The sequence below is a fragment of the Acanthochromis polyacanthus genome, chromosome 13 (assembly GCF_021347895.1).
Source record: "Acanthochromis polyacanthus isolate Apoly-LR-REF ecotype Palm Island chromosome 13, KAUST_Apoly_ChrSc, whole genome shotgun sequence".
Classification (NCBI taxonomy): Eukaryota; Metazoa; Chordata; class Actinopteri; family Pomacentridae; genus Acanthochromis; species Acanthochromis polyacanthus.
Window position 1 is genome coordinate 4,066,629 of NC_067125.1, and position 27,212 is coordinate 4,093,840.

The 27,212-nt window shown below is 41.7% G+C and overlaps 1 protein-coding gene and 1 long non-coding RNA gene across 6 annotated transcripts; both read left to right on the top strand.

Moving 5' to 3' along the window:
* Positions 1-26: 26 nt before the first annotated feature.
* On the top strand, positions 27-27,197 carry LOC110955178 (collagen alpha-5(IV) chain-like; the record flags this gene model as incomplete). Its single annotated transcript, XM_051958232.1, has 38 exons — positions 27-45; positions 119-193; positions 621-683; positions 1,001-1,036; positions 1,672-1,719; positions 2,201-2,292; positions 2,365-2,409; positions 2,491-2,553; positions 2,636-2,680; positions 3,531-3,584; positions 3,675-3,716; positions 3,846-3,926; positions 4,735-4,770; positions 7,568-7,630; positions 8,662-8,821; positions 8,937-9,104; positions 11,772-11,822; positions 11,899-12,065; positions 12,183-12,272; positions 12,387-12,486; positions 12,621-12,719; positions 12,883-12,972; positions 13,390-13,529; positions 14,363-14,489; positions 14,998-15,078; positions 15,168-15,269; positions 15,441-15,488; positions 15,568-15,753; positions 16,548-16,678; positions 16,763-16,835; positions 18,147-18,218; positions 18,292-18,417; positions 19,632-19,730; positions 21,154-21,366; positions 21,445-21,622; positions 22,753-22,867; positions 22,954-23,126; positions 25,529-27,197. Coding segments are annotated over 38 exons (3,636 nt in total), but the record flags the coding sequence as incomplete, so codon positions are not given.
* On the top strand, positions 16,845-18,140 carry LOC127536736 (uncharacterized). Of its 5 annotated transcripts, none has more exons than XR_007945861.1 (3): positions 16,845-17,144; positions 17,197-17,384; positions 17,458-18,140. It is a non-coding gene; the product is annotated as an uncharacterized LOC127536736 (long non-coding RNA). The 5 variants fall into 5 exon arrangements; XR_007945865.1 differs by having other exon boundaries at positions 17,197-17,217; XR_007945862.1 differs by having other exon boundaries at positions 16,845-17,123.
* Positions 27,198-27,212: the final 15 nt, after the last annotated feature.

Sequence of the window (27,212 nt, forward strand, 5' to 3'; positions counted from 1 at the left end):
CCATGCTGTGTGTTTCAGGGCCCTGAAGGACTACAAGGGGTGAAGGTATGAACCTCAGAATTAAAGTCAGTCCTTTGAAAAATGAGTCTTTATGTGCATCGGTTGTGTTTGGTTTCAGGGCGACACGTTCAGTTTCCCCATCGCTCTGGAGGTCAAAGGAGCAGCAGGACCCCCGGGACTGTACGGAGAAAAGGTCAGACTTTAACAGCTCTACGGTTGGAGTCTTAAGGGACATTTTGCGTCTCGTTGTTGTCGTCTTGTGTCTCTTTGTTATATTCTTTCTTTTTGACAGTTTTGTGTGTCTGTGGTTCTTTTGTGTTTGTTTCTGTTGTTTTAAAAAGATTTATAGGCATTTTGTCTGTCTTTGTCTTCATACTGCCTCTCTTTGTGGTTGTTTTGTGTCTTTGTGGTTGTTTTGTGTCTCTTTATGGTTGTTTTGCGTCTCTTGATGGTTGTTTTGTGTCTCTTTATGGTTGTTTGTGTCTTTTGATGGTTGTTTTGTGTCTCTTTGTGGTCATTTTGTGTATTTTTGGTGTTTTGTGTCTCTTTGTGATGTTTTTATGTGGTTTTATTTCTCTTAAACATGTAACGTCTCCTCTGATTGGCTGTTTTGTTTTCAGGGCCTGAGTGGAGATCCAGGAGAACCGGGCCTCCAAGGATCACCAGGACCAGCCGGACTTCCTGTAGGCTTCAAATCTCAAATTTTATTTACACATTTTCAGCGACCAGCAAGACCGCTTTAGATATTTTTAGATTATTTTCACAATAAGTCTACAAAAGGTTGAAAATTTTCAGTTTGCCATCGCAGAGAAGGAAAGAAACCTGAAAATAATCACATTTCACAAGCTGTAATTGAGGAAAATAGACTTTTTCCTTAAAAAAATGACTCACAGGTGAATTGGTAATCAACTATAAGAGCTGGTGGTTTGAATTTATATTTGACAACTACTCAGTGATCAGTGGTTCAATCAGCTGACAAAGGATTTTGTGTGTTTTTCAGGGAAGCCCAGGGTTGCCGGGGTTACCAGGAGAGAAGGTCTGTTTTGTGATCTTGTTCAGCTTCAGTGTCTTTTTAGAGCCATTTTGCATCTCTTTGTGGTAATTTTTTGTCTTTTTGTTGTAATTTTGTGTCCCTTTCTTGTCATTTTGTCTCCTTTTATAGTAATTTTGTGTCTCTGTGGCAATTTTGTGTCTTTTTTTGGCTAATTTTGTCTCTTTTTAGTCATTTTGTGTGTCTCTGGTAATTTTAGCTCTTTTTATCATCATGTTGTGTCTTTTGTGGGCATTTTGTGTCTTTTTTATGTTAATTTTGTGTCTCTGTGGTCCTTTTACATCTCCTTGTGGTCATTTTGTGTCTCTCCCGCTGTTCAGCTGCTGTTTCTCCTCTTAATGGCAGCTTCAATGTTGTAACCGCAAACTTTATCTTGTTCAAACAAGTCACCATGTTGTTTGAAAGTTTGCATCTTGTCTGCACAGTTTTCTTTGCACAAGGTCCAATGTTGTTCACAGTTCATTACTTTGTTTACACGAGTTAATAATCTGATAGCAAAAGTTGGTATGTCGTTCTCACAAGCTGAGATATTTTCCTGTTAACCACCTGTTATACGTTAATAATGGCAGCTGTTTGAAGGACTGATGTTGGGTCCTGACGATGTTCTGTTCCTGATTCAGGGTCAGGAAGGTCCCAGTCCGGTGATTCCAGGTCCACAAGGACAAAAGGTGAGTCTCTACAGACTTTCAGTCCGTTACTCTGCTCATCATCAGTAAGATGTTTCACCATGCTGAATGTATCTCTGTGGAAACTCGACCCGCAGTTCAAACTAAAAACTCTGAATTTTTGTCATGAGACCGACAGAATCTGGTTTGAGCGAGTTATTTATTTTTGGAGAATTTTTAAAAACGGGAAGCAGAATGATGTGATTTGAATTAAGTGTCACCATTTTAAGCTTAGATTTGGTTCATTTTTCTGATGGAACTGCGCCTAACCCATGATATGTTCAAAAACTGTCGGAAACTTGAAATGTGATGATGCTAATGAACCCAACACCTGCTGTTCAGTCTGAAATCCACCTTCAGACTTGAGGACAGATGTTTGGGTTCAGAGAGAAGAAAAAACAGAGTCTGCTTTATAGCATCTGTCTAACCCATCGAACACCTTCATCTTCATCTTCATCTCCATCGTCACCTTCATCTCCATCAGCTGTGTTTGGTTTTCAGGGCGTTCAAGGACCTCCTGGGATTCCAGGTCAGAAAGGAATCAAACTTTACGCCGAAGGATCCAAAGAACTGAAGGTTCGTCTGTCTTTGTGTCCGTGTGTCTGTTTCTTTTTGTGGTTTCTTACATGTTTGGTTTTACTGTTTCAGGGAGAACCAGGAGAAATCGGAGAGAAAGGCTGTCCAGGACTTCCTGTAAGTTAAACTGTTTAAGATCAAACTTTTCAGATATCATTATTATTAGAACGTCAGACTGATGTTTGTTTTGTGCTCCAGGGTTTGCCGGGTAAACTGGGGATTAAAGGGGAGAAGGGGGACAGAGGAGATCCTGGTTCACTGGTGAGATTAAGTTCAAATAATCCCGACTTCTACGTGCAGCTGTTGATAAGAGTCTATACTTAAAATGAGGTTTGTGTTTCAGGGTAAACCTGGGAAAGGGGGATTCCCTGGAGAGCTCGGAGAACAGGTAACGGACATGCTATGCTAACACTAGCTCAGCATTGTGCCGCATTTAAAGGACTAAAACACAAAAAACATACCAGTAAAGCCTGTTTTTGGTCATTTATGGTGTGAAGAATGGAAGAGAAAAACAGGAAAGGATGATTTAGTTGCAAAAAGGGCTGAACAATCAATGGAATATTAATTATGAAATTGTTTTCTCATAATTAAACAGGACTTTATGGACTGCCTTTGAATTGCATCGCTCATAAAAAACACTTAATATGGATAAAATCACTTTGTTTCCATAAATCTGACGCCTTATTTCATGTATTTCAAGTGATTTTTTTGTGCGGCAGAAGATTAAAAATACAAACCTCACACTCAGGACCTTAAAGACAAAAATGTCCATATTGAACAAACGCCCCAAAAATGACATATTACTTTTTCCCCCTGAGTTGGATTTAAAATTAAACATCAATTCTCGTCAGAGTTACCAAATCTTTGTTGATTTTTTTATGATTTTAACCCTTTAAATGCCAGTTTGTTTACTTTGTTCCACTGTTAGTTTTTTATTTAAAAACCCTGACAAAAATTATTCTTTAAAATCAGAAATAAATGCATTTTTCTCAGCCTGGAATATGTTGATGATTAGCATGAACATAGATTCAGATGCATCATTAGATTTTTTTAAACTCACACTTAAAACCTTGACGACACAAATATCCCAGCTTAAAATACTGCTGTTAAAATGCTATAAGTAGTTATTTTCCAACATTTTATAATATATATATATATAAACAACTATTGGTTTTTTATTTTTAAAAAGAAACCTACAAAATTACTTATTTTCCATGTAATCGTATGTCTGTCTGCAGGGAGACCCCGGAGATGGTGGGTTCCTCGGTCCTCCAGGTATCGATGGATCCCCGGTGAGTATTACTGGAGGCATAGGTAGTACTACTGCAGTAGTACAGTCAGTACTGTGTCAGTTTTACTGGTTATCATGTTTGTGTTTACAGGGAGAAAAAGGTGATCAAGGTCCTCCAGGTCCTCCAGGAGAGGTGAGTCTTGTTTTATTAGAAATGAAGGGGCGGGGCTAAACCATGGGGGCGGGGTCATAACCGAGAGGGCGGAGCCAACATTAAAGTGTTGCTCTTCAGATTCAATACATGTTCTCCTGTTTTTACCAGATGGTTTGGAAACACAGATTCCTAAAGGGCCAGCTTGGTGTCCCCGGACCCCAAGGACCCCGGGAGTCTCTGGAGAGCAAGGTATTAAAAATAGTTAGATGGGATCAAGATCTCTGATTCCATTTATTACTGTTGGGTCCATTCCAGGCCAGAATCACTTAAAATCGCATTCAAACTGTTGTGTTTGTTTGTTTGAGATATTTATTTCAAATATGTAAACACAAGTGTCAGGTGAGCAAAGAATCAATATTAAATATCCATATAAATATATATATATATATATATATATATATATATATATACTGTATATGCATACACATACCTACAAACATATCCATACATACATACAAACATACATACCCAAGACTCATATACATACACATGCATACAAAACAATTTCATAAAGCAGAAGAATTTACATATTCGAAAAGGAGTGAGAAGAAGTGAGCAAACACTTATTTAATCCCACCCCTTTTCCATAAACTATTGATTGATAATTTCCAGCTTCCTAAAATTTAATTATATAACATTCAATTTATACATGTAAGATACGATAAAGTATTATGATATTATCTATTTATATTAATCTCAATAAATATATACACATATCCATGTTTATAGAAATACACATACACACACGTTTATATATATGTTCATACATACACCTATATACATATACGCATATACGTGAAAGTTCATGCACTGAAAGACAAAGTCATTTATGTTATCCAGATAATTGTTTGCTGCCTTGTATTCTTCTGTAAATGTAAAGAAATGTCATTACTTGTTTTTGTAATCAGGTTACACCAGATCTCCTGTGTTCTCAGGTTGATGGATCGGTTCTGGATCAGATACTTTAATTTGATGATTATTCTCTGATCTGTTTCAGGACTCATCGGGTTTCCTGGACTGCAGGGTGAACCAGGTAAACTCATCGAGTCTCTGATTTCCTGCAGTCGATCATCAATAATATATAATAAGTTTCAAAAGAACCAACATAAAACCTTCAGCTTTCAAGTCACAAAACATGAAAACTTGAGACTTTACACCGACTAGTCCTCTAGAGACTTGAAACATTTTTTGGACTTCCCTTCTAAAACTTGAGGCTTGATTTAGACCTGCTCTAAAAAGTCTTCAGACGTTACTTAGCCTTACTTAGACATGTCCTCTAAAGACTCGAAGCTGAACTTCGATTTGACCTGGATTAATCTTCTGAAAAGTTTCAGACTGTACTTGTGCTTGGTCCAAAAGGCTTGAAACTTGACTAACTCCTGCCAACTAGTGACTTGAGACTTGATTCAGACCTGTCCTTTTGTGACTTGATACTTGACTCTGACCAGTTCTCTAAGACTTCAGGGGTGACTTGAATTAGTCCTCTAAAGACCCGAGACTTCACTCAGATTAGTCCTCTAAAGACTTCATTCAGAGGTTTGTCTAAAAGGCTTTTAATATGACTTAGGATGGTCTTTTAAAAACTTGTGACTTGTTTTAGACTTATGCCAAAAGACTTGAGATTTGAATTTGACTTGCCTTCTAAAGATGTGAGACTTGATTTGGACATTTCCCCTAAAGATTTGTAACTTGATTCCGACTTGATTTTTAACCTCGTAAGTCTTGTTTTGGACTTGGACTCAAATTAGATTCAGATTTCTACCAAAACACTTGAAATATGACTTGGATTTAAATTCTGAAGACTTGAGACTTGAGTGGGATTGTCCTCTTTAAACTTGAAACTTAGATTAGTCCTTTGAACACTTGTGACAGAGACTTGACTAGAATAGTCTTTCTCAAGACTTGAGACTCAACTTGAACTTGGTTCTAAAAACGTGACTTTGACTTCCCTCTCAAGACTTGAGACTTTACTTTGACTTGTCCTCTAAAGATCTGAAGCTTGATTCCAACTTGTTTTAATCTCTGAAGTGGTCCAAAAAAATTCAGACTTGGCTCAAATTTCTACCAAAAGACTTGAAAATCACTTAGACCATCTAGAGACTTGAGTTGACCTATCCTCTCAAGACTTGACACTTAGATTAGTTCTTGGAACACTTGAGACTTGACTTGAATTTCCTTTAAAGACTTGAGATTTGACTTGTCAAACACTTGAGACTTGACTAACAATAGTTTTCTCAAGACTTGAGACTCAATTGTGGACTTAATTCTAAAGACTTAAAACATCACTTGGACTTTCCCTCTCAAGACTTGAGACTTCAACTTGTTCTCTAAAGAACTGAGACTTGATTCAGGCTTGTGCCAAAAACTGAGACTTAAACTTGACTTGTCTTTTAAAGACTGATTTGGACATTTCCTCTAAAGATCTGAAAATTCCAACTTGGTTTTAATCCCATGAGACTTGTTTTGGACTTGGGTCCTGTCAAGACTTGACTCTGAAGTGGTCCAAAACATTTGAGACTTGAATCAGATTCTTCCCAAAAGACTTGAAATATCACTTAGACTGAACTTCTTGAAACTTGAGTTGAACCTGTCGTCTTAAACTTGAGATTTAGATTAGTCCTTTGAACACTTGAGACTTGACTCAGAATATTTTCTCAGGACTTGGTTCAAAGATATTAAATTCTCAGTAATTATATGCTTTACTTCTTTGTAGACAATAGATAAATGAATCTGTTCTTTGTGTCTCAAGGTATGGTCTTCCTGGTCCACCGGGCCCCAGGGGCCTCCTGGTTTTTCTGGGCCAAAAGGAGATCCAGGAGACCCGGGGCCGTTGGTTGTCGGCCCCCCAGGACAGACCGGAGTCCAGGTTTTGATGGAGCTGAAGGAGAACCAGGGAGAACCAGGAATACCAGTGAGTCCGGCAGTGGGGTTCCTCATGGAAGCAAACTGGATCCTCTGAAGTTTAATAAAGAATAAAATAAAACCAAAATTCACTCTTCAACAACAATTTTGTCTGATTTAATATTTGTGTTGTTGGTTTTCATCAGATTTTGTGGAGGGTGAAGTCCGGTCCCTACAGGAGCTAAGGTCTCAAAGGCCTGATGGGATTTCCTGGAACCAGAGGGAGGAGGGACCAACGGTGAGGAGGAGTGGGAGGACTGGGAAATGTATATATTGTGTAATATAATCAATGTATAATATAAATATAATGTATAATATATGACATATGAGTCCAGTGCAGTCATGTTTCTCTCGTCTGGCCTGAGGGACTTAAAACAGCAAAATTCTAAAGAAGGTTTTAAATAATTTATTTGTTAAACATCTCAAATGTGATTATCAGAAAGTTTGATATGTTTATTTGCTCTGAGCTTTGATATTTTGAGACATGACTCAAGTTTTTAAACACTAGAGACTTGACATGGCTGTAGTCTTACAACTCACTAGTCTTTGAAGGACTTGTTCAAGTCAAGTCTCAGGTTCTAAGAGGACAAGTTTGAGTCAAATCTTGAGTCTTTCAAGGACAAGTTCAGTCGAGTGTAAAGTTTTCAAACAAGTCTGATCAAGTCTCTGGTCTTCAGAGAGCTTGTCCTGTTCAGGTCCAGCTCTGGTTTAAAGTCAGATCTCAACTCTTGCCAGGTGAGAAAGGGGAGGTGTGTTTAACCTGTCCTCTGGCTTCTGGAGAACCCGGATCTCCAGGTGATCCAGGAGCACCGGGTGACAACGGATTGACGGGTAAGCTTAATGGCAGCTTTTCCTCCAAAAATAAACTCTGTCTGTAGAAAATGACAAGCAGGTAAAACTCACCTGTCGTGATGTTGTTTTGCTTCCAGGATCAGATGGTTATCCAGGATTTAAAGGCCAGAAAGGAGTCAAAGGTATCGGAGGTCCAACTGGTCCGTCGGTGAGTTCATCTTGATTTTCTGTTCCCCTACTGTAATAAGATTTTATCCGCTTTTTTAAGCCAGTGGAACCATTTAGCATTCAACTCAGAGACAACACACCATTTTAGAAAAAATGTCTGAAACAACTCAAAATTTGTGACAAGGGGAAACATCTGGTCAAAAAGACTCAAAATTTGTCGGACACAACTAAAAATTGTCCAGAGGAGCTGATTATGTCAGAAGGGGAAAAAATCTGGCCAAAACACTCAAAATTTGTCCAAAATGACTTAAAATTTGTCCAAAGCCACTAAAAATGTTGCCAAAGTGACAAAAAACATTGTAAAATAAATCAAAATTGGTCCAAAGGGACTAAAATGAGCCCAAAATGACAAGAAACTTGTCTGAAATGACTCAAAATTAGTAAAACATTGCTCAGAATTTGTCTAAAGGAGCTAAAAATTTGTCCAAAATATTAAAATCAGGGAAAAATGAAGCAAATCTTTGTCCAAATTGACTGATAATGCTGCCGAAGTGACAAAATCCTGCCAATAATAATCTTAAGTATGTGTCCAAAATTACCCAGAATTTGTTCAGTGGGACTGATGAGCTATCCAAAGGGGGAAAAATCTGACCAAAAGACTCAACATTTGTCAAGAGAGACTAAAAATCTGTCCAATGTGATCCTGGTCAAAATGACTCAAAAATGTGTCCAGATCAACTAAACTTGCAGCCAAAATGACAAAAACTTTGTCTAAATGACTCAAAAAGATGACTAAAATCAATCATGTGGTCCAAAGGACTAAAAATGAGTCCAAAGTGGCAAAACCAGGCAACAATGACTTAAAGATTTGTCGAAGCTACTGAACTGACAAAGTCCTGCCAAAAACGATTTTAGTATGTGTCCAAAATTACTCAAATCTTGCTCAGAGGACTGAAAATCTGAGTAACTTTGAACCTAGATGCTGAAAAGTCCTGTAAAAGAAAGATTATTATTTAAACATCTGTATGTTTTCAGGGTGCCTTCGGTATCCCTGGCTTCCCAGGATCCCCAGGACCAGCTGGTGAGCCAGGTATCATGCAGCGGGTCGGGCAGAAGGGTGAGGATGGAGCCTTGGGGGAACCAGGACCACAAGGACTGGACGGGACAGATGGACGTCCAGGAGTACCGGACCAAAAGGTGTTTTGGGACCGAAAGGAGACCCGGTGAGTATTTCATTTTCCTACTTTTGATGATTCCTGGAGGACCAACAATGTGTTTCTGTGGTAACAAACCATCATCAATGTTGGTTTGTCGTTTCTGACTCTGCTGCTGTTTCAGGGGCCTCTGGGGCTCAAAGGGGACAGGGTCCACTTGGAGACTCCGGCCCCCAAGGACTGATGGGACAGATGGGACCATCAGGACCTCCTGGTATCGGCGCTCCAGGACCACCTGGACCTAAAGGCAACGTGGGAATCCTGGGAGAACCAGGAGAACCTGGAGCCCCAGGTGAGTCCAGGAGGGAAGGTGGCGGAATCAGATATTTAAATATATCATATATAATAGTCGGATCTCAACCTTAACATTTGTCAACAACATCTGTCGGCTGTTTCAGGTGATAAAGGTTCTCCAGGGGAAATCAGAACCTCTCCAGGTGATCCAGGTCAGAAAGGAGACACTGGTTTATCTGGAAACCCTGGACCTGAAGGTGAGACACAAACAAGTCTACTACTGACATCGACTAAAAAAAAAATTGTGAATATAACAGAGGTTAAGAAAGGCGAAATCATAAACAAGGAGTAAGAAGGGGAACCTCCTTACAAATCTGTATGGAAATAAAATATTTATTCTTAACTATTTACCTGCTGCTCTCAGGTGTGACCGGACCTCCAGGACCTTTAGGATTATTGGTCCGAAGGGGAGAAAAAGGAGATAAAGGATTTTCTGTCCAGGGGCCTCCAGGCTTCCCAGGATCAAAGGTCAGTTTAGGAGTAGTGGTGTCAAAAACCAAATCTAAAATAATTAAAGAAAGTAAACATTTGTCATCTGACCTCAGGACCAAAGGGTCTGCCTGGAGCCCAGGTTTACCAAGTTTTGGCATCAAGGGTCGAGCAGGGGCCGTCGGGTCCACCGGGATGCCTGGACCAAAGGTATGTCACAAAGATCTAAAAAGTTTCTTGTCTGATTTGGAAAGAGTGTGGGTGTTATACCTAAAAAACTACAAAGTGAAGCCTCAAACCTACATTCTCTGCAAACAGCCAGCAGAAAACGAGCCAACTTCCAGTTGATCTACTACCTACTGAACATTTCAGTCATGGGTTAATGGTCTCAATCTCTAGTTTCATGTCTCCGTTAATACAACATGATGATTATTTTGTAATTATGGACCCACTTAGAAGAAAATAGAAGCCAAAGCAGTAGGACTGCACCTAACGACGCGTCGACAAGTCGTTTGAGCACGATATGTCCTCAAAAGCGGAAGTGAAGCGCGCAATGCAACAGAAATCACCATCCAACCGGAGCGCGGAACACGGACGGATGTCGGCGCTGCATCGTGCATGTATTATGTATGCATGATGCAGTGCGGACGTCCGCGTTTAGATACAAGCTGTATAGTAAACGCTGACATCCATGTTTACGATAGAACGGTTATCCAGGACATCCGCGCTGCAGCGTGCATACATAATACATGCACGATGCAGCGCCGACATTCGTCCGTGTTCCGCGCTCCGGTCAGAGGTGATTTCTGTTGCATTGCACGCTCACTTCCGCTTTTGATGACGTATCGTGCGCAGTCAACTCGTTGACGCGTCGTTAGTTGCAGCCCTACAAAGCAGGGAATGTTTAGGATGTGTCATTGAGTTCCCAGTCACATCCACTGTTTGCTTGAGGCGTCTGGTTTCAAAAAAAAGTTCTGATGGCCAAATTCCAAACTTCGGGCTTTAAAACAACGTCGACGAATCCACAGGTGACGTCACAGTGGCTACGTTATCTCTATAAACACTCTATAGTGTCAGGAAATACTACCAACGTGGTATATAATGAATGTGAAAGAATCTCACTGCCGCTCAAAGTAATTTGTCTGAGGAATTAAGGTTTGTTTGTAGCTTTTGGCTTCAGTCGCACATATCTGGACTTTATTTAAAAACTCCTACTGACTGGTGATCTACTGCTGCAGGGAATCGAGGATTCGGTTTCCCAGGACAGCAGGGTCAGACTGGCCCTCAGGGGGAAGACGGCTTGGTGGGACCACAAGGAAACCAGGACCTCCAGGAATAGACGGAGTACCAGGACTGCCAGGAGAAGATGTCTGCCAGGACTTCAAGGTAACTCACTGAATGTTTGATCAAATAGGATCAGGGAGTCCGACATTGTAGAAATTGCTGGTTACTGGGATGTCAGGATTATTTTTTCTTTACCCCAAATCATTACTATTTAGAAGCTCCAAAAGACAGAAAATCTGTGTTTGGTACATGTATACCAGTAAATGTATCATAGATCAGCTGTAGTACCCTGGTTGATCCATCAGGTGGAGCCTCTTACTGTTTAATAATGTACAGACCAGAAGAGATGTCACTCAGACTACAGTTTATGTTGTCAAGCAGAGAGCATTGTGGGAATTTAGCTAGTAAAGGGGCACCATGAAAAAGACTTCTGTGGAAGTTTATGACCTTCGATCAGAGCTCATGTTTTAAGGCAACCTGGGATCAGCTGGACAGAGTCTCTAAATCTCAATAGGACTTTGTATCTGAGTCGTGGTGCCCCTTGAGTGAAACAGAAATATCAACAAAAGACAATTTATTGATGACTGATTGATAATGCTACAGTTATTGACATCGGCTACATCTTGTAATGAACTGGTCCCTTTATGATATGTGTGAGACAAGAAAGAATTGGGTTTGGTTTGTGTCGGTAATGATCAGTTAACAGAATGTCTTGACTGCCCTGATCTCTGAGATTAAAAACATTTCCACAGTTCTACAACAGACCCAGAACTCTTGTGATTTAAAAAAAAAAAACGGTATTAGTAGTAGTACCAGTAGCTGTACTGGTTCTAGTACAGGAAGCAGATTCTGTTTTAACCTGACCAAACTGAGCTGACTTATTCCTCAGGTCATCGCGGTCTGGATGGGGTTACTGGTCCTGCTGGTTTCATTGGGACCTGTGTACCTGGAGATCCTGGTCCTGAAGGAGAACCAGGTGTGAGGGGTGTCATCGGATTCACAGGTACCACACCTGAGTTCACTCAGTGTTTAGGAGGGATCCCACCAGCTCTCAAGCTGACAGGTGTCTGGTCTTTCAGGGATCCGAGGCCTAAAGGGTGAAACGGGGGATCCTGGGCTGCCGGGCGTTGGGGCTCTGGGCCCTCAGGGTCCTTATGGGAACCCAGGGTTTGATGGAACTCCAGGGCCAGTAGGAAGTGTGGGACCAAAGGGTCTGAGAGGGACCGATGGGAGCCAGGGAGTCCAGGTGAGGATATTCACTGTCAATCTCTTAAAAACTAAACACTAATTAATAATCCATACTGATCAGATTAGTGGTTTAGGTCTTATTCTACAGTAACATCAACATATGTGTGTGTTTCAGGAGTCAGAGGGGACCAGGGACCCCCAGGTCCATTTGGGAGTCCAGGGGCCGATGGGAACCCAGGGGAGTCCGGACAACCAGGACCAAAAGGTTTTATCGATTAATCGTCAATCGATTGTTTTTCAATCAGTGACTGCAATGATCTCTGACCCCTTGTCGCCATCTTTCAGGTCTCATGGGGGTCAACGGGCCCAAAGGTTCTGAGGGGCCGACCGGCCTGCAGGGGACCGAGGAGTACCTGGACCGAGAGGAACCCAGACAAATGTCATGATGCCCGGAGATCCTGGAGACCCAGGATACCCCGGTACGTGTTCTGTTCTGTTTTGTTGTTCTGTTCTATTGTAATCTTACTATTCTGTCAGGTTCTATTTGTTATGTTGTGTTCATAAACAAAGTGTGGAATGACATGTTGTGGATTCACCTGTCGTTCTACTTCAGGTGCGAAAGGTCTCACCGGTCCTAAAGGAGAGAGGGGCCTCCTGGGGCTCCGGGGTCGCGATGGCAGCAACGGTAAACCTGGAAACGCCGGACCCCGAGGTGAATACATCAGACTGTTAGTGATGTTCTTCAGATAAAATCCTGATCTTAATCAAGATTCAATGATTTAACACAACTCTCTGTGAAGTAGAGGATTAAAAAGACAAAATGTATATCTGAATAAAATAGAACAATTTAAAAAATGCTAATTATGTGTTGTCAGGACTTCCTGGACACCCCGGTAGAGATGGAGCAAGAGGTCCTCCTGGTCCCGCTGGACTCCCCGGTAACCCTGGACCAATGGGGTTGCCAGGTAACATCCCACTTAATAAACATATTTAACATGATACTAAAACGACAATTTAAATGAAAGAACACACACAAGCACCACTAACCTACTGGTAGACAGATTCCCTCAGATCTTTGTTCAGAAAGTTTCATCTGGATCGGAACAATTCAGATTTATAAGTCAAGATCAGATAATCTTTCTTACTTCTTGGATTGCATCACCCTGATCTAGATAGAAATAGAAGTAATTTTCAACATGTGTTTTATGTTTTAAGCCATTAGAAGGATAAATGTCCATACAGGTTGTCAGTCCTACTAAATAGTTTGGCACGCTGAAGGTTTAAATAAGATCAAGAACAGATTATGTCATAAAATATGATTTTTTGTTTTGTTTGAACAACCTACTTACCAGATTTAATCCAACCTGTTGTTTTCTCTGCAGGCTGTAAAGGTGAAAAAGGCTGCTTCGGACCCTGTGGGATTCCTGGTTCAAAAGGTAAACCAGGACCAGATGGGTCTAAAGGTGCTAAAGGAGAATCGAGCCCACCTGGACCAGGATCTAAGGGATGTCCAGGAATGAAGGTATCACACATAACTAAACCCGAACCCTTGACAATATGAATTAATTCGGCCGTATTATGGCCGGAATGATTATTTCTTAAATCTTTAAACAGTGTGTTTGAACAGAGTAAAATGAGGCGTTCTAACATTAGATTTAGGCTACAGTGGGTGTTACCTAGGGGGCAGTACACGGAGAAGCTTCTAGTCTCCATCAGTTACTGCAGCGGCTTACACAACAGAGAGACCAAAAATAAGTTTTAATAGAGTGAAATAAGGCACTGTAATGTCAGATTTACCATTTGTAAGCAAGAATAGATGCTAGCTAGGCGACTGTGCACACAGAAGCCTCTAGTCTCCAATCAGGTACTGCAACACAACAGCTCTGGTATCTGCAAACTCAAAAATAAGTTTGAACAAAGTGAAATAAGACAGTGTAATGTCAGATTTACCTAAGACCAGGCGATTTTATCTACCGTTTTCAATAGGCATCAATTCAGCAAAAGGTAGAAAGTTGTTTTTCAGTAAAAGCTAAGAACAAAGACAATTATCTGGCAAAAACTGCAACAGTCAGGAATTCTGAGATGCAGAAAAACATTTAACTGGTTTGAGTATCAATACTTATGATGCTGTATAGTACATAATTTTCAAGGTGCTTTTTGCCTATAATGTGTTGTCCCTGTACGCAGACAATGTTCTACTTTATGTTTACATTGGTTCCACTAATATATTACATATATTAGTGTATATATTTACTTACAATACTCACATTACACTGAGATATTTACACATTTGTCACCGGGATCACATTTAAAGACTTTTCTTACAAGTCTTCTCCTGCGCTGTCCTCATCTCAGGGTAACCCAGGTTGTTCAGGAATTCCAGGTACAAAGGGACATCCAGGATACCGTGGAGACCTCGGTCCTCCAGGAATGTGTGGCCCCTGTGGCCCTAAAGGACCCTCTGGACCCCCAGGATCTAGAGGTCTGATGGTTCATTATTTAACTCTGCTGTCTTACATATAGAAAAGGTGTACTCTTTCAAGTCATATAAGACAATTTTTACTCATTATGGACAAGTTTCAAGTCATTTTGGACTGTTTTTTACCCATTTTGGACAAATTTCAAGTCGAAATATTGAAAAACTAGAAATGTAGAATGATTTTTTTTTCTGTATAAGATAAGAGCGAAGACAATTATTTGGTAAAAGAATGTGCAACAGTCATGAATTCTGAGATGCAGAAAAACATTTAACTGGTTGGAGTATCGATATTTGTAGAATGCCATATATTAAATAGTTTTCAGATGCCTTTGCCCTGAATTCATCCTTGTTTGCAGACGATGTTCTGCTTTATGTTTGCATCGATTCCACTAATTTACAAAGCAATTAATCTGTTAGTTGACATATTAACACTGAACAAACAGACTGATGCATTTATAAAGTTGACCATACATGGATAAAAACTAACTGAAACCCTGACTGGTGCTCTTAGGACCTCCTGGGACTCCTGGTGATAGAGGCTGTGACGGTCCTCCAGGTAAAAGCGGACCTCCAGGACCCACCGGTCTTACAGGTACAGTATAATTTATGTAACACCCAGTTAACATGCCAACATATGTGTCCTCTCAACCTTGTGTTTATTAATTATACCTTAATTTTAAGGCAACAAAGGCGCTCCTGGAGATCCTGGTCCGGCTGGTCCCAGAGGAAACCAGGGACAGGATGGGATACCTGGACCTCCTGGAGAGAAAGGAGCTATGGGAGGTAGGACAAAGGACAAGAAATGTAACACGCTTGACAAAATGGACCAACATCATGTTTGGAAGATGGTTTTAGCCTTTTAGGTCATCAATCTAGATAAAGCAGATACAACTGGACATTTACCAACCACCATCTTGGTTCTATCTGGATAAAAGTGTGGCTTTCTGTCTTCAGCTCCTGGAACTGGACCTCGAGGACCAGATGGGAAGAAAGGTCCACGAGGTGAGTCTTCAGATCCACCTGAGTTCAGTCAGAACTGAAGAAGAAGAAGAAACTAAGATGTCACTTCCTGTCTCCTCAGGGTGTCCTGGAGAAAAGGGTCGTCCTGGTCCCTGTGGGCGTCCGGGTCCATGTGGTCTCCCGGGGCACCCAGGATGCTCCGGGCCTCCTGGACCTCCTGGTCCTGCCGGATGCCCCGGCAAAGACGGGGTCTGCATCAAAGGAACCAAAGGAGACAGAGGAGTTCCTGGAGGGAGAGGAACCAGAGGTAGTTTGGATCTGACGGGTTCTGAAGTCCATTTGTGTCTCTGTCAGTCTTTGTAGTTGTTTGTGTTCTTTGTCACAGTTTTGTGAGTCTTGGTATTTGTTCTGAGGATTTTTTGTGTCTCTTTAGTTGGTTTGTGTCTGTGTGGTTGTTTGAAGTCTTTACTGCTCATTTTGTGTTCATTTGCACCTATTTTATCTTTGTTCAGGTTCTTTCTAGTTTCTTTATGATTGTTTGGTATTTATTTACAGTTTTTTTTGGTTTCTTTACATTGGTTTTCCATCTGTTTGTGTTAATTTGTTGCCATTTTACACCCAGTAGTCTTTTGTGTTTCTGCAAGCTGTTTTGTTTCCATTGTTAGAACCTGTGTTAATCTCACAGGTCTTTGTATTTGCTTCTCTTTCTGAACTCTTTGTATCTATTTGGGGTGGTTTCATGTCTCTTTGGAGTTGTTCATTTCTCTTTGCCACCTTTTTTGTTTTTCTTATTGTTTCTTTGGGAATTTTGTGTCTTTGTGGTTGTTTTTTGTCTGTTTTCATTGTTTTTGCATGTGTTTCTTGTCATTTTGTGTCTCTATGTAATGTTTTCTATTTGTTTACAATGATAAAACACAAAATACTACGAGATGCAAAACAGCCTCCAAAAACATGTTTTTCAGTAAAAAACCTTCACTCTGTGTGATTTGGTTCTAATCCATCTTAAATCACTATTTTCATCATTAAACAGGTAAACTGGATTTCTTCTGTCTCTCTCTACATATATATAAAAAGATATAAATAGTGTGTGTCTGTCTGCAGGTCCTCCTGGTAGTTCCGGTCCTCCCGGTCCTCCTGGTCCAGGCTTTAAAGGAGATAAAGGATATAAAGGACCCAGAGGTAACCCGGGACCACCTGGTTGCATCGGTCACCCTGGAAACCAGGGCTGTGTGGTAACTACATGTCCTACCTGGTTGAACTGAGAGGTTTCAGCTTTAGACACACATGTGAGTGTTTATTATAGTTGTTGTTTACAGGGCAGAAATGGACCACCGGGTCCACCTGGACAGAAAGGCCTGAGAGGACCGCTCGGTACCAAAGGACCTTCTGGTAAGGACAAACAGAAGAAAAATCAATTCCAATACATTCAGTTATTGGTTCCAGAATGTTAAGTTGTCATCGATACGGCCACAAAGACACACAAGGTGCTCACAAGAACACACAAAACCACAACAGAGGCAAGAGATGACCACAAAGGAACAGGAAAGACAAAGACATAAATGACCTAAAAGAGACACCCAAAGCAACCACAAGGTGACACAAAACAGCCACAAGGTGACGCAAAGCGGCCACAAGGTGACGCAAAGCGGCCACAAGGTGACGCAAAGCGGCCACAAGGTGACACAAAGCGGCCACAAGGTGACACAAAGCGACCACAAGGTGACACAAAGTGACACAAAACAGGCACAAGGTGACGCAAAGCGGCCACAAGGTGACACAAAGCGACCACAAGGTGACACAAAGCGACCACAAGGTGACACAAAGCGACCACAAGGTGACACAAAGTGACACAAAACAGGCACAAGGTGACGCAAAGCGGCCACAAGGTGACACAAAGTGACACAAAACAGGCACAAGGTGACACAAAGCGACCACAAGGTGACACAAAGCGACCACAAGGTGACACAAAGTGACACAAAACAGGCACAAGGTGACGCAAAGTGGCCACAAGGTGACACAAAGTGACACAAAACAGGCACAAGGTGACACAAAGCGACCACAAGGTGACACAAAGCGACCACAAGGTGACACAAAGTGACACAAAACAGGCACAAGGTGACACAAAGCGACCACAAGGTGACACAAAGCGGCCACAAGGTGACACAAAGTGACACAAAACAGGCACAAGGTGACACAAAGCGACCACAAGGTGACACAAAGCGACCACAAGGTGACACAAAGCGACCACAAGGTGACACAAAGTGACACAAAACAGGCACAAGGTGACGCAAAGCGGCCACAAGGTGACACAAAGTGACACAAAACAGGCACAAGGTGACACAAAGCGACCACAAGGTGACACAAAGTGACGCAAAGCGGCCACAAGGTGACACAAAGCGGCCACAAGGTGACACAAAGCGACCACAAGGTGACACAAAGTGACACAAAACAGGCACAAGGTGACGCAAAGCGGCCACAAGGTGACACAAAGTGACACAAAACAGGCACAAGGTGACACAAAGCGACCACAAGGTGACACAAAGTGACACAAAACAGGCACAAGGTGACGCAAAGCGGCCACAAGGTGACACAAAACAGGCACAAGGTGACGCAAAGCAGCCACAAGGTGACACAAAACAACCCCAAAAACACACAAAACAACCACACTTTCTCTGAGCTGCTCCTTTGTTTGTGTTCCAGGTCTGAAGGGGCACCAGGGACCTCCGGGACCCTGCGGCCCTCAGGGAAGCCCAGGACCACCTGGGAGGACAGGTAACTGAATGACATCACACTTACCTGAGTTACACACCTGAGCGCTGCTGATGCTGACCGCTGCCCCCTGCAGGGCCCCGAGGGATGGACGTGACCCAGAAGGTGAAGCTGTGTCCAGGAGACAAGGGCGATCCTGGAGATGCTGGGCCGCCGGGACGCAGAGGACCACCAGGGGGCGCCGGGGCACCTGGACCTAAAGGTGAGGAGATACCCACAGCTCCCAGAGTGCACCTGGGCAGGAAATGTCCAATCACAGACCTGTAAAATCAGTTTTATTAGGACAGTGAAGCTTTTTTGGTTCAGGCTTCCAGCAGCTTCATCTCCACGGCAGCGGCGGTGGAGACGGGCCGAATACTCGGATCCGTTCGTCTGGTCTCCCGGGTCCACATTTTGCCCTCTTTTAGTCTTTAGTTAAACTGAAGAATTCCCAAACACCGGTCTTCAGCATCTTGTCTTGTGTTTATGCAACGAAGTGAAGCGTGACGTCAGAGTCGGCAGCCACCCGGCCATTCAGGTGGAGGTAAGAAACAGGAATGGAGGAGCCGAGATGAGCCGAAGAACACGGCAGGATGAGCCGAGATGGGCCAAAGGCGCAGGGAAGAGACGAGCTCCGAATATTTTCGTCTGGGGGGAGGAGGGGGTGATCACATCGACATGTGTATATGTTATAGACACGTGTATATGTTTATGTGATCACAGGACGAGATGAGCCGATGTGGGCCGAAGATGGAGGGAAGACAGTAACGCTGCATATTCTTTCCACCCGGTGACGTCCGACGGCGGGCGGGCGGACGAATATTCGGATACCAAAATTAATGTCCGGATACTGCCATAGCGAACGAATATTCGGATATTCGGGATATTCGGGTCCAGCCGATAATAAGTTTACATGTTAACTGTACAAAACTACGAACATTCTGCAATGTAAAATGTATTTACTGCATGTAAATCAACAGTAGTATTATTTTACAGGTATCTGCTGTTATTTGAAACAAATATTGTTTATATGAACTGAAAAATGTCTTTTTTGAACTGTTTTGGAGAATTTTTTCTTTTATGTTACGGAGAATATCTCCCTACATCAAAGAAAGTAAAAATTCAAAATAATTTCAACATCAAAAAATGTTATTTTATTTATTTAATGGACTTAAATCAGCTAAAATATAATTATTATGATACTTCCATTTGTTGTTAAAAGTTGTAATATTCTCCCGTTTTTTAATGTAATTTTTCTGGCAGCTTTCTGACAAAATTTACATTTAAAAAAAAAAAAAAAATCGTGCTAAAACATACCAAAACCTGGTAATAAAAGGGGGTAAATACAATATTGTATTATGTAATCTAAAAAAAATGCTGTGTGCAAAAAGTGCAATAACATGTAAAGATGTAATTGTTTGTGTTTCGTGGCTGCAGGTTCTCGAGGCTCTGATGGTAAACCTGGTAGAAAAGGACAACGAGGTCGACCTGGACTGAAAGGAGATAAAGGAGACCGAGGATTCCCCGGACCGATCGGTGAGAAATCTGATCTGCTGTTGAAACAGAAACACTAAACTGACATCACAGCTGGTTAATTCAGACAGAAATCAAAAAATCTTACCTTTAAGGATCAAATCTCTCCAGAAATTCAACTCACATTTCACAGTAATTTGGTGACGACACAGAGAGAGTACTTCTCTGAGGGCTCCATTAGAGGACACGTTTTTAAATATTAGTCTTAGAAAAGGGGGGGAAAGTACAAAATTTTCAATGTAAGGTGGTATTGTGTCCCTAGAAAGTTCCTGTAAGTGTGTGTGTGTATAAATATATGGCTGGATTGATATTTCTACCAGAATAGTCTTTCGTCGACATTTCACAACTTTTGAGGCTCTAACAGTAGAAGTCGATGTGCGACAACTGTGACAATACAAGGTTCCGATTTTTAGGTATTTTGATTTGAAACTCGTCAAAACAAGTAAAAATGTGTCCAAAATTGTCCAAAATGGCTCAATATTTGTCCAAAATTACTTGAAACATGTTCAAAACTTGTTAAATTTGTCCAAACTGAGTTTAAAGTCGTTCAAAGGGAGTCGAAATTATCCAAAAATGACAATACCCTGTCATGTTTGGACCTTAAAAATGGAACAGAAAATTCTAATTTGTGAAACCGGGGTGGTATTGTGTCCCCAGAAAGTTCATGTAAGTGTTTTTATTTCCATATTTTTGACTAACACGATGCAATATTCTGACGAATAGAACAGAATGTCATCGGCATACGAGGTTAACACATTCAGGGCAGAAGCGCCTTGAAAAGAAGTTAATGTGTGGAATCCTACAAATGTTGACACTCCAACCAGTCAGATATTTTTCTGCTTCTCAGAATTCATGACTGTTGCACATTTTTGGCCAGATAATTGTCTTGGTTCTTAGCTTTTATAGAAACAATCCTCCTCCCTTTTCCTACATTCTATCAGTTTTAATGAATGCCTCCAGCAGAGATCATGTTTTCAAACAAGTGGTATTGTCTACCCAGCAGGTACCTGCAAGTGTTTGTATATGGATAAATCTATTTTTCCTACTAACACATAACAAGAAGTTTGTCCATTCTGAAGAAAAAATGCCAAACTGTTGGTTCCAGCTTCTACTGTATGACGATTTGCGGCTTCATGACGTTTTCGTCCATCAAAACATGAATATTTTGGACATAAAATCTTAGTGATCTTAATGTTGTTCCATCAGTTAGTGTCACTTTGAAAGTTGTTTTTTTTTTATTTTTCTGCCATCCAGTCTAAAAAAAATGGTCACTTTGTTTTTTTATTTTTATCTCTGCGCTTTAAAGCTTCCTGGATTCACCTCAGATGTTCTCCCACTGGGTCTTCTCATGTATTTATTTAATCTGTTTACACTATTAAACGCTGCACATTGATGCCGTTGTCTACTCTGGACTCCGTATCCGCAGGTCGAGAAGGTTTTCGTGGTCCTACTGGAGCTAAAGGACGTCCTGGTCCGCCGGGCGGCCGCGATCCAACAGCCAGAAAGAACGGCTTCCTGTTCACCAAACACAGCCAGGAACTGTACGTCCCACGCTGCCCTGACGGATCGTCGATCCTGTACAGCGGATACTCGCTGCTGTTCATCAACGGGAACAACCGAGCTCACGGCCAGGACCTGGGTACCGTCAGCGCTCTGATGCCGACAGATTCACGCTTTAGTTAAAGCCCAGATGGTGATAAAGTGTGTTCCTCTGCAGGGTCGTTGGGCAGCTGCCTCCTTCGGTTCAGCACCATGCCCTTCCTGTTCTGCAGCACCGACGAAACCTGCCGCTACGCCTCCCGCAACGACTACTCCTATTGGCTGTCCACCAGCGACCAGCTGCCCGCCGACGTGCCGTTCATCTCCGAAGAGCAGCTGAGGAACCACATCAGCCGGTAACACGAAAACACGCTTTTGTTCTTAATGATACTGAAGTTTATCTGCAAGTTTTCATCGAGCAGTATCTCAAAGTGTCACAGAATGAAACTGACCAGGTCTACAAACACAATCACAAAGAGTCTCACATGTAAGGTAAGAATGAAACCCGGTTCAGGAGAGGTTGATGGAGAAGCTCTGGGGTCCGTTCAGCCACGTCCGCTCAGAATGTGCTCAAAAAGACAGCAAACGCCTAAAAAGACATGGAATCTGCAGCAAACCGACACAAAATGACCACAAGAAGTCACAAAGCAACCAAAAGAGACTCAAAACAACTAAAACAGACAGATGACCACTAAGAAACACACAAAAAAACACAAAACAGCCACAAAATGACCATAAAGACACACAAAACAACTAAAGAGACGACCAAATATAACAACAGGACATCGAAGGCCCTTAAAGAAACTCAAACCACAAAAAATGACCACAAAAGTTACAAAATCACCACGACGACACTCAAAACCAGTGAAGGACACAAACAAAATGAGCTCAGTCTCACAACAACTGAAAAACCTGCAAATTACCCACAAAATGTACAAAATAACCAGAGACCTTCAGCTGCTGCAAAGAAGCACAAAACAACGAAGAGACTCTAAATCTCTAAGAATGATACAAAAATGCCACAAAAAGATTTAAAAAGCAACAGCAAATCTACCAAAACCGCTATAAAGACACAAAATGGACAGAAAGAGACGCAAAAACAACCAGAAAAGATTAAATGTATAACCACAACACATGGAGGGGCCCTAAAGAGACTTAGAACCATTAAAACACAAAAAACAAGCACACAAAATGACTAAATGACTACAAACACACACATAACCAGTCAAGAGACTTAAAACCAGTAAAGAAACAAAATGGCCTCAGAGACTCAACAACTGAGAAACCGTACAAATCAGTCACAAGAACATCCAAAATGACCACCAAGAGAATAAAACTTAAAGAAGTACAAAACAACTAAAAGAGACTCAAAATCCCCCTAAAACTGATACGACAGTCACAAAAAGACACAAAACAACCACAAGAAGTCTGAAAATGGTTTGTCTTCCGCATGTGTGTTAGCGTTTGTGCGGTTGTTGTGTTGCAGGTGTTCTGTTTGTGAAGCCAGAGCCAACGTGATGGCTATCCACAGTCAGACCAGATTTATCCCAGACTGTCCCTCCGGATGGGACTCGCTCTGGTCCGGATTCTCCTTCGTCATGGTGAGCTGATGCTGTTCTTTCAGAATAAAACGCCTCAGAAGTACTAGGTTGTGGTTGCTTTAGCCGTTGGTTCTGTTGGTTTCCAGGAAACCGGAGTCGGGGCCGAAGGTTCGGGTCAACCGCTGGCATCGCCCGGATCCTGTCTGGAAAACTTCCGGAAGATTCCCTTCATCGAGTGTCACGGCAGAGGAACCTGCAACTACTACACCGACTCCTACAGCTACTGGCTGGCTGCCCTGAACCCCGCGGACATGTTCAGGTATGTAAAAGCATTGAAATAAACGTACAGAGTCTTCAGGTCTTCACACTCACGTACATAATACAGTCCCTCTAGGATTTTGTGGACGTTTTTTCGAGACTGTTGCAGTCTAAAATGCCTGAATTCGCGGCAGCTCTTCTAAAAAATTGCGATGTAAGTTGCGATGTTCTGAGCGTATTTGTTGCAGTGAAATTGCGGGTGTCATTTCTGACCTTCCCTGAAAATTTCATCCCAATCCATCTGTCCGTTTTTGAGTAATGTTGCTGACAGAGGATCAATTCCCACACGCCGATCGTCACATAACTCCGCTGTGTCCCTTCTCAGAATTATCAGTCTAACTTCCCTTCATTCTTTCAGTGCTCCAACAGATCTGGATGCAGCGGCTTCCATCACAGTGATTTGTCTGGTCTGTGGTCTGCTGGTTTCAGCCGTTCTCCTCGTGTGTTTGTCGGTAGAAGAGTGTTTATCAATTGATGAGTTTTTTGGGGTGGGGGGGGTGGGGGTTGTGTTCCATCACAATATTGCACAGGTGCAAAACATTTACCTCCACTTTGGTGAAGAACGTCAGAGAATTGTTTATCACGGTCTTTAGCAGTAATTTTTCAACTTCAACTTTATTATTATTATCCCGTGGGAAATTTGTTTTTCAGCAGCAGGCAGTACAAGATAAACCATAAACCATAAAACATAACACATACAGACATAAAAAATAATGGGGAAAATGGGGTGTTTTTGTTGATAAATGAAGTAAGGAACACGTCTGCATCTTCAAACCATAATCAAGTGAGTTCGGTGACGTACGTGCGTTACGTTTACACTGGGGACTGCTGTGATTGGTGGAACTCACGGGAGGCGGGCCAAAATTGCGGGAAAGTTCTGGTGATTGGAAAAAATGACAAGGTCATGGAGAATTCATGGAGACTGGTTGAATTGGCGCGATCGCAACATCGCGAACCCTAAAGGGACTGATGATAGTATTGCATGTATGCAATATGTTGAGTTACACAACAGTACTGATGACATGTTACGGAGCATAATATTGTCAGATACACGTACATGTTCAGCTTCACAGTATCGTCACCACATCGCGGTACACATAGTCTCATAAACATATTAAATTACAACAAAACACGACAGCATCGTCAAAATATTCAGATACTCATGTTCAGGTACACTGAAGTATAGAACGGTATCGACAACATTTTAAAGTACACACAGTGTCAAACGTACTAAATTTCAACAAAACACAACAGCATCATTGACATATTGAGGTACACATTGTCTCATAAACACACAAATTACAACAAAACACCTACATGCACATTAAAGGCATTAGAGGAGATTTAATTTCCTACGACTTTGAACGTAGCATGCGCACATACAACCTCTCCCTCACCCCCCTCTAACCTCCCCCCTCTTAACATTTACGAAGAAACGCCCCCCTCCAGAAACTTGCATAGGACTCGTGAAGTTGCCTACAGCCGCAGAATAATCAATAATCAATAATACATTTTACCTGTCCAGAATGAATTTAGTACCCAAGGCATCTGTCTTTAGGTCCGTTTGTTGCTTGAGCTGACGCCATCGCCCAAATGACTCGCCAATAATCACTTTTGTTTTTGCATTCTCGCGATCCAGTCGTCTTTTTATTTTCTCTGACCTCAAAAAATGCCTTTCTTTTACGGCTGGGTCCCCCTGGATCTTTATCTGCCATCATGTAAAAAAAGATGAGCAAAACAAGTCTCCAGCTAACTACGAAGCTATACCAAAGCACACATACACAAAACACGTAAGTCCAAGGCGTACGTAATCTACGTAACTAGGCCTGAGCCGGAGGATTTTTGATTGACAGGGAAGGGAGCAAAGCAAACGCCTCGGTCCGAGCGCGTTGATTGGCTGATGTTTTTCAGGTCCTGCCATGTCCACAGTTATTTTATTTATTTCTTTTTTATTCTTACATACATACAAGTCCACTAAAGGTCAGTATATTCATTTTATGTGAATCAGAGAAATTAAACGACAAAAACATCCTCCATAATGCCTTTAAGGTACACAACGTCTTCATCACTGCATAACAAACGTCTTTATCCGAACATTCAGGAACGCAGCAGCTCCATCTTTGTTGAAGCTATTTGGATTTTTATCATTTTACCCTAAGTCTCTGCCAGTAATCAAATATTTTTAGCATTTTGTTAACCATTATGAGAGCACGTCTTCATCTGTTGTCCTCTGAAAGCAGCAACAGCAGACAAACACTGAGGTTCCACCAGGTTAATGTAGATCAGCTGCAGTCCTCAGAGCGGCCAGCAGAGGGCAGCGTCTTCTCTGAAACCAGAGGGCTACCAGGTAAACTCCACCTGTATTTCAGTCCATCAGCAGCGTCTCTGTGTGTCGTCCTGCAGCAAACCGAAGCCTCAGACCAACCGAGGAGACCTTCCAGGAGACCTGATCAGCCGCTGTAGAGTCTGCATGAAGCTGCTGCTGTAAATACTGCAAACACTACTGATGACCGCGTGCTACTGCCAGATGCTAAGTCTGTCCCGGCCCCACTACGTTACCCATGAGTCTCGGCTGCTGTTGCCGTGGAGAAGAATCCGGACTGTGAACTGATGTAAAGAGTTTCTAATCTGGTTTCTACAACGAGCTGAAGCTAAAGATTTCACTTTGTGGAGACGTTAAAGTGAGAAACGCTGTGATTGGCTGTTAGTTAGTGCCACGCCCCTTTAATGGTGGAATTAACTTCTGTTTAAAAACTCTGTCTGGTTCTACTGTGTGTCTTTGTGCTTGTTTTGTGTGTTTTGGTCTCTGTGTTTGTTTTGTTTGATTGTTTTTGTCTGTTGGGCCTTTTTGGAGTTTGTCTTTTTGTCTCTTTGTCACAGTTTTGTGCCTTTTTCGTTTTTTCTTTGTCTCCTTGTGGTTTTTCAGTGTTTTTGTGCTGTTTTCCTGTTGTTCTGTGCCTTTTGTTTTTTGTCTTTGTGGTTGTTTTGTTGTTGTTTTGTCTCTTTGTGGTTGTTTTTGTCTGTTGGTGGATGTTGTCTCTTTTTAGTTGCTTTCGGTCTCTTTATAGTTTTTGTCTTTTTGTGGTTCTTTTGCTTCTTTCTGGTTGTTTTTTGTTCATTCTTTTGGGTTTGTTTGTGGTTGTTTTGTGGTATTTTTTTGCTTTTTTGTTGGTGTTTTGTGTCTCATCGTAGTTGTTTTTGTCTCTTTGTGGTTGTTTTTGTCTCTTTGTAGTTTTTTGTCTTTATGTGGCCATGTTGTCTCTGTGGTTGTTTTGTCTTTTCGCTGTTTTTTTTTTGCTTCTTTCTGCTTTTTTGTCTTTAGTTGTTTTGTGTCTTTTTTCAGTTGCTTTTTGTGTCTTTGCGGTTGTTTTGTGTCTCTGTCGTTTTGCGTCTTTGTGGTTGTTTTTGTCTGTTGGTAGTTGTTTTGTGTCTCTCTTTAGTTGCTTTCTGTCTTTGTGGTGATTTTGTGTGTTTTTGTTGTCTTTTTGCGTTTCTTTGTAGTTCTTTTTTGTCTCTGTTCATTCTGCCTCTTTGTGGTCCTTTTAATTTTTATCGTCTTCATTTTGTGTGTCTCTTTGTGGTTCTTTTGTGTGTATTTGTCATTTCTTAATAACACAGAGTTGCCTTTATGAAAGAACAGAACTCGATTCTTGGCTCTGTGACATTGAGGCCAGAAGTTTTTGGACGGTGATGCGGTTTTCGTAGATTCAAACTAATGTTAGTGCGTCCGGTTACTTTTGATCGTGTGAAGCAAATGGCTGTAAATGTTTAATGCAATATTTAAGTTAAACCTCTTGAAATAAAGCTGGAAGTCAGACCCGGATGGCTTCCCTTCACTCTCACCGTGTCGCTGTCCAGATACTTTTGGCCGGCTGTACCTGCAGTGACTAATGATGTTTAGTCTGCAGCTAATAACTTCTCTCAGGATGTCTGCAGGATGTTCTGCGCTGTAATAACAGTTTCACATGTAAACGCCCAGATCAGATTATTCTCCGATTAATGTCCCTCAGTGGGGGGAAACTAAATGAAAGCAGCAGGACCACAGTTTGATTCATTAAATCTCATCATCCAATAGCGTCGAAGCTTT